The 8295-nt window shown below is 39.4% G+C and overlaps 1 protein-coding gene across 13 annotated transcripts in view; it reads left to right on the top strand.

Annotated features, from left to right (window-relative positions):
- Positions 1-8295, top strand: part of LOC110458542 — a 91310-nt gene that overhangs the window by 30901 nt on the left and 52114 nt on the right. For 11 of the 13 annotated variants that reach the window (XM_021510281.1, XM_021510286.1, XM_021510283.1 and 8 more), the window contains 2 exons: positions 6039-6074; positions 6830-6874. In XM_021510281.1, the coding sequence (XP_021365956.1) occupies positions 6039-6074; positions 6830-6874 (81 nt within the window). The remainder of the gene's footprint in view (positions 1-6038; positions 6075-6829; positions 6875-8295) is intronic. The other 2 variants (XM_021510284.1, XM_021510288.1) reach the window with 1 other exon arrangement.

Raw genomic sequence — 8295 nt, forward strand, 5'->3', positions numbered from 1 at the left:
TGGGGGAGGGGTTGGGGGTTAGGGTAGGGGTATTAGTGGATGGTTTAGCCAGGGGTCAGAGTATTGAGCTGACAGTCCTTGTCTTGTCGAGGGTCGTAGTCCTTGTCTGGATCTCAGGAAAAAAGGGGGCGGTGTTTCTAGCAAAAGGTCATGGTTTTGACTAGGCGTCATAGTCACCGCCTAGCTGGAGGTTACAGTTCTTGTCTAGTCGGGGTCACAGTTCTTGTCTAGTCGGGGTACAGTTCTTGTCTAGTCGAGGTCACAGTTATTGTCTAGTCGGGGTCACAGTTATTGTCTAGTCGGTGTCACATTTATTGTCTAATCGGGGTCACAGTCATTGTCTATTCGGGGTCACACTTATTGTCTAGTCGGGGTCACAGTCATTGTCTAGTCTGGGTCACAGTTATTGTCTAGTCGGGGTCACAGTCTTTGTCTAGTCGGGGTCACAGTTATTGTCTAGTCGGTGTCACATTTATTGTCTAATCGGGGTCACAGTCATTGTCTAGTCGGGGTCAAGGTTCTTGTCTAGTCGGGGTCACGGTCCTTGTCTAGTCGGGGTCACAGTTCTTGTCTAGTCGGGGTCACAGTCATTGTCTAGTCGGGGTCACAGTTATTGTCTAGTCGGTGTCACAGTTATTGTCTAATCGGGGTCACAGTCATTGTCTATTCGGGGTCACAGTTATTGTCTAGTCGGGGTCACAGTCATTGTCTAGTCGGGGTCACAGTTATTGTCTAGTCGGGGTCACAGTTCTTTTCTAGTCGGGGTCACAGTTATTGTCTAGTCGGGGTCACAGTTCTTGTCTAGTCGGGGTCACAGTTCTTTTCTAGTCGGGGTAACAGTTATTGTCTAGTCGGGGTCACAGTTCTTGTCTAGTCGGGGTCACGGTCCTTGTCTGGTCGGGGTCACAGTTCTTTTCTAGTCGGGGTCACGGTCCTTGTCTAGTCGGGGTCACGGTCCTTGTCTAGTTGGGGTCACGGTCCTTGTCTAGTCGGGGTCACAGTTCTTTTCTAGTCGGGGTCACGGTCCTTGTCTAGTCGGGGTCACAGTCCTTGTCTGGTCGGGGTCACAGTTCTTTTCTAGTCGGTGTCACAGTTCTTGTCTAGTCGGGGTCACAGTCATTGTCTAGTCGGGGTCACAGTTATTGTCTAGTCGGTGTCACAGTTATTGTCTAATCGGGGTCACAGTCATTGTCTATTCGGGGTCACAGTTATTGTCTAGTCGGGGTCACAGTCATTGTCTAGTCGGGGTCACAGTTATTGTCTAGTCGGGGTCACAGTTCTTTTCTAGTCGGGGTCACAGTTATTGTCTAGTCGGGGTCACAGTTCTTGTCTAGTCGGGGTCACAGTTCTTTTCTAGTCGGGGNAGGTCACTGTTCTTGTCTAGTCGAGGTTAAATTAAATCCTTGTCTTGCCGAGGTCATAACCTCTGCGAGTGGTGCCAAATATTGATATACTCATGTATTAATATACTGCGTAAGGTGAGCAAACCGTGATCAACTACCAATCTGTGTATAACACTGTCTGTTGATATAATTATGGATCGATATAAATAACCTTAATCTTTTACATTGATTTCTCGTAGAATGTTCTTATTTTGATGGTATCCTAGCACAGAGTATCAGGTTCACAGTTAATGAGAATGACAACAGTAATCTTCTTCTTTTTTTTTTTATCTATAATACAGTAATACAGGTATTTATTTTCACTGCGTACATATCTACAAAATGTATTATCACTTCAAATGCTACACAGCTACAGTGTCTTCGTTCTTCTATTGTTTTATATCTTTTTACTTTTAAATATTGTTAACGACGAGAAGGTTACCATTTCAACTCACATCTCTCGGTCGCTTACTAGATATGGTTGTATCTATATATTCCATACTTGTTAAAGACCACGTTTCGTTAAGAAATAAAAACTATAAATCGTAGACGCAATTTTCTATAGAACATATCAAATGACTAGGAAATGAATGAGCTCACGTGATCCGGGGGTAGAAACAGGTGCCCTTTGTACAACGTTAATGTATTCTGTGATATTGACTTGGTAGTTAATATAAACCGACAAAATGATTTATCACCCCAAACATCTCATTTACAGTTCTCGTTAATAGTTTTAAATGAAATATATTATATTTTAAACAGAATTCGTATTAAACCGTTTGTAATTTCCTATCCACTCGTTTAGAATCTTACCGGTATATCCAATTTCAATGCGAGTATTTATAACACAAAACTATTAACACATTTAGGATCATTTGTCATAATGTCTTACTGTAGAGACATTTATACCTGCCAGGTAGTTCAATAAAACGTTTCACTGGCACGTACACACTTCAGCTGGTTATTCACCTGTCGTGTGCTTCAATCATTAGTTTCTGTGTTCAGTTCGATATGTAACGTACGTGAGTGACAACCTGTATAAAGCAATAACTGTCTAATCGGACTATTAAATCCTCAAACAAACTTAATTATTACATCGACAAATGTCTGTTCTGGCAATTTATTCATTATACAAACTCTATGCTATATATAAAAACCTATCTAATCTGGCAATATGCTACTAAAACGAATTCTTTATTACATAATAACCTGATAACCTGTCTTATCTGGCTATTGTGTCCTTACACAAACTTCATATTACATTAATAACCCGTCTTATCTGGCAATTTGGTCCTTACACAAACTCCTTATTACATTGATAACCCGTCTTATCTTGCAATTTGGTCCTTACACAAACTCTATATTACATTGATAACCCGTCTAATCATGCAATTTGGTCCTTACACAATCTCCATATTGCATTGATAACCTCTCTTATCTGGCAATCTGGTCCTTACACAAACTCCATATCACATTGATAACCCGTCTTATCTGGCAATTTGGGCCTTACACAAACTCCATATTACACTTATAACCTGTCTCGTCTGGTTAGATGGTCCTTACACAAACTCCATATTCCATTGATAACCTGTCTCGTCTGGTTAGTTGGTTCTTACACAAACTTCATATTACATTAATACCCCGTCTTATCTGGCAATTTTGTCCTTACACAAACTCCATATTACACTTATAACCTGTCTCGTCTGGTTAGATGGTCCTTACACAAACTCCATATCACATTCATAACCCGTCTTATCTGGCAATTTGATCCTTACACAAACTCCATATTACACTTATAACCTGTCTCGTCTGGTTAGATGGTCCTTACACAAACTCCATATTACATTGATAACCTGTCTCGTCTTGTAATTTGGTCCTTACACAAATTCCATATCACATTGATAACCCGTCTTATCTGGCAATTTGGTCCTTACACAAACTCTATATTACATTGATAACCTGTCTTATCTGGCAATTTGGTCCCTTCACAAACTCCATCTTACATTGATAACATGTCTTATCTGGCAATTTGGTCCTTACACAAACTCCATATTACATTGATAACCCGTCTTATCTGGCAATTTGTTCCTTGCACAAACTCTTTATTACATTGATAACCTGTCTTATCTGGCAATTTGGTCCTTACACAAACTCCATATTACATTGATAACCTGTCTCGTCTTGCAATTTGGTCCTTACACAAACTCTATATTACATTGATAACCTGTCTTATCTGGCAATTTGGTCCCTTCACAAACTCCATCTTACATTGATAACATGTCTTATCTGGCAATTTGGTCCTTACACAAACTCTATATTACATTGATAACCCGTCTAATCTGGCAATTTGGTCCTTACACAATCTCCATATTACATTGATAACCTGTCTCATCTTGCAATTTGGTCCTTACACAAACTTCATATTACATTGATAACCCGTCTAATCTGGCAATTTGGTCCTTACACAATCTCCATATTACATTGATAACCTGTCTCATCTTGCAATTTGGTCCTTACACAAACTCTATATTACATTGATAACCCGTCTAATCTGGCAATTTGGTCCTTACACACCCTCCATTGGCATTGATAACCAGTCTTATCTGGCAATTTGGTCCTTACACACCCTCCATTGGCATTGATAACCTGTCTTATCTGGCAATTTGGTCCTTACACAAACTCTATATTACATTGATAACCTGTCTTATTTGGCAATTTGCGCTTTAAACAAACTCCATTTTACATTGGCATTCTGTGTTATCTTCTCGGTAACCGCTATGGTTTTCAGCGAATAATACTAATTTTGATGTATGGTCACAAAACCATGCACATACATAGGCAAGACCGTACACTTGTGTTTTTCTAACGAATCAGAAAGCACGAGCATATCACACACCTTCCGTATTTGGTAGAGTTCGAAACAAAGATTTTACAAACTTTGATATTTGTTTGCAAATACCGGGAACTTTTCAGTTCGCCATGACATGGGGATTCCCATAAAAAGTAGTTCCGGCTAGTAGGTAAATACAACAATCCGTATTGCACATGTGCAATACAGAACGTTGTATTTCAAGGTCTGAAAATTGCTTGTAATAAGTATAACAAGATTCAACAGGTATGTGATAAAAAAAAAACACACACATCCACACTGACGGTTACTGTCATGTGTGTATGATAACACTCATGAGTTTTTAAAGGAGTTCAACCTTTTTTAAATAATTAATCGTATACCTTTCGTACGATGTTCCCTGCTGGCCTATACAAACCATTCTGAGTGTCATTAGACACCGATAAAACAGGACGCTTCCGATACTGAGGGTCATTAGACACCGATAAAACAGGAAGCTTCCTATAGTGAGTGTCATTAGCCACCGATAAAACAGGAAGCTTCCGATCGTGAGTGTCATTAGACTCCGATAAACAAGGAAGCTTCCGATAGTGAGTGTCATTAGACCCCGATAAAACAGGAAGCTTCCGATAGTGAGGGTCATTAGACACCGATAAAACAGGAAGCTTCCTATAGTGAGTGTCATTAGCCACCGATAAAACAGGAAGCTTCCGATCGTGAGTGTCATTAGACTCCGATAAACAAGGAAGCTTCCGATAGTGAGTGTCATTAGACCCCGATAAAACAGGACGCTTCCGATAGGGAGTGTCATTAGACACCGATAAAACTGGTAGCTTCCGATAGTGAGTGTCATTAGACACCGATAAAACTGGTAGCTTCCGATAGTGAGTGTCATTAGACCCCGATAAAACAGGACGCTTCCGATACTGAGGGTCATTAGACACCGATAAAACAGGCCGCTTCCGATACTGAGTGTCATTAGACGCCGATAAAACAGGACGCTTCCGATCCTGAGTGTCATTAGACACCGATAAAACTGGTAGCTTCCGATAGTGAGTGTCATTAGACACCGATAAAACAGGCCGCTTCCGATACTGAGTGTCATTAGACACCGATAAAACAGGACGCTTCCGATACTACCTTATTCATAATGATAGGTTGTTTAACTCCACGACTTACCTTGGACAACGACTAACAATAAAGTATTGTTGTATATTTGTACATCGCTGATTGCCGCAGATGCTTAATTTTACAGAATTTGATTCCAATTTTATTGTTCACTTTTTAAAAAGGAAGATATAAAGTTACCAAAGCTAACTTACGTACCACAGGGACGTGAGAATGTGTGACAGCTATATTTGGACCTAAACTAATGTGTTCAGAGTAGTTTTACACGTTTTAGGGGTTTTGATCAACTTTCGGTAAAAAATGCCATCCCAATGACGATTCTAACTACAATGGCGCGAATGCCCTAAAGTTCAAACAACTATGTTTATGAAACAACACTGTCTATATATAACTATTCACTATTCAGAGTTTATTCTACTCTTATTAAATAATTGAATCTTGCTTTGGTCGATTTCATGGTCATGAGACAAATTTTTGAATTAACACTATAATTTGTCACTTATATTATACCAATTACAAATATATTTCTTTGTCCATGTTCATGTTCCACTCCACCTGTACCACCTATGTGGATTGTTATAATGTTATGCACAAATGCATTTTTGCCTATTGCTTAATAAAATATACGTGATTTCGGTATTTACGGTCATTTTGTATTGTATTTTTTGGTGTTTTTACAGAGGAATGAGCTGAAGAACCTGCCGAGGTCACACTACGTACGTATACAGTAAATCAGTCATTGTGTGATACTATCTGTTAGCTCAATGTCTCTATATTATTACTGAAGTGTAATCCTACCGTCTATACACTGTAAATGTGTGTTTAAACTGTTGCTGTCGATTTTAACTCTATGTTAACGTCTTGAAACAACCGTAACCGGGTAAAGAGCACAGGGACATGAGGAGGATTGGACGTTTTATTTCCACCTCTAATGGTGGTATATACTATAGTTAGGATTGGTCCAAACAACAGTAACAAAGTACCATGTCCCTGCTATACCGGGTTACAGTTATATACCAACTATAACACGTTACCAGGTCCCTATGGTATAGAACAGTCTAAATGTCAGACTGTGATCAGCACTATACTGCAATACCCTTATAACCGATAACAACTGAAAAGTTTTGTCTCTCGTGTCATCTCCTTTCAATGTTTTTTATTTTATTTAATCATATTATTGCTTCAAATTTAGCAGAGAATTAGGCACAACTTATCAACGCCTTTTCTTCTAATACAGTGCATATTGATATTCACCTTTCAGTGTTCCATTTTCTTTGTCAAATCTCGTCCCCGGTCACTTTTTAAAAAAGAGTCGGGGAGAACATACGACCACTGAAAATAACATGGAGTGAAAAAAATCTAATATACTAATAAAATATGTAGAATTAACTAGACACCAACTATGACGCTGTGTTTTTAATGAGACTACTTTATTAATACAACTGGTATTTGATTGGATGTTCTGTTACAGCTGTACGGCCGCGTACACGGAAATACGCCGCTCAGTACAACCTCCGTATGTATAAGTACCCGCACGTGTAGAAATTCCACTATCCCTCTGTGCTTATAGTGCCCCCCTGGCGTCCATTTCCAGTGGCGGATCCAGAGGGTTTTTTTGGGCTTCAGGAAACCCCCCCACCCTGAGATTTTTCTTTAAAAATCATGTATTTTCACCATTTNATTTCCTGCCTCAGTACCATTTCTCTCCGCTTGGCTGCGCTCTTTGTTTTACGTTCGAAGCGAAATCTGCGGAGAGTAGAAAAACTACGGGCAGCCAATCCAGTCAATTATTTCTGCCATCAGTTACACAATCATTGTTAAGATACATACATAAGCGTTTATATAACAAAGAAATTCAAAAATATACGAAGGTAACTTATGTTTGACAGGTGAGCTGTTGAGTTAACCCCTTTACGAATCTGAGTCAACAGAATCGGGAATACGGGGTTTTGTTTAACTTTCTTTAGTTATCTATTTTTAGTTTCTTTATATACTCTTTTATTGTTTGGATTGGTGATTCTTTTGTATATCCTTTTTAATGGCAGAGTATACTGTACCAGACAGTGTTTTCTTCTTTTGTTTTCCTGTTTTTACGTCTTGGTAGTCGTATTACGAATTCTACATAATGCAAAAACAAGTCAGGACAATGGCAGGCGGAAAATGAAGACGTTATTTAAACTCAAAAGCAAAACCCTGACGCCACATTGTTTTACTGCAGTACAAATATTTTTGACCTATATTTATGATCAAGCGATTCATTATGCATGTAGAATTACAAGAGTTTATTAGCCTTGACCATCCGCCCATGCGAAAACATTGCTGATGTCTTTAGAAAGTGTTATAGTTTGAATGTAAACCATCGAAATTAATAAATAAATAAAGTGGACAAGCATTGTTTTCCAGCTACTACCTTCTCGATGTATGTCTACCCGCTACACTGTCTTAGCGGGTCTACACCAATTCTATGTCCTGTCTGTGATGATGTGTGTTTACTCGCTTCCATTTCTTGACATGTCTGTACTGCTCCTTTGTTTGTTTGTTTCCTTTGTTTTCGGGTATATAATCGACCCATTGCCTTTTTCACCTGTGTCTGTTGTTGCCTCAACAGGATTGACGCCTCCTCTGTTGTTGTATCAGTCGTATCTCTATTGTTGACTCGACAGGCTTGACGCCTCCTCTGTTGTTGTATCAGTCGTATGTCTATTGGTGACTCGACATGCTTGACACCTTCTCCGTTGTTGTACCATCCTTATATCTATTGGTGACTCGACATGCTTGACGCCTCCTCTGTTAGTATACCATTCGTATCTCTATTGTTGACTCGACAGGCTTGACGCCTCCTCTGTTGTTGTACCATCCTTATATCTATTGGTGACTCGACATGCTTGACGCCTCCTCTGTTAGTATACCATTCGTATCTCTATTGTTGACTCGACA

The sequence above is a fragment of the Mizuhopecten yessoensis genome, unplaced genomic scaffold (genome assembly GCF_002113885.1).
Source record: "Mizuhopecten yessoensis strain PY_sf001 unplaced genomic scaffold, ASM211388v2 scaffold9651, whole genome shotgun sequence".
Lineage (NCBI taxonomy): Eukaryota > Metazoa > Mollusca > Bivalvia > Pectinida > Pectinidae > Mizuhopecten > Mizuhopecten yessoensis.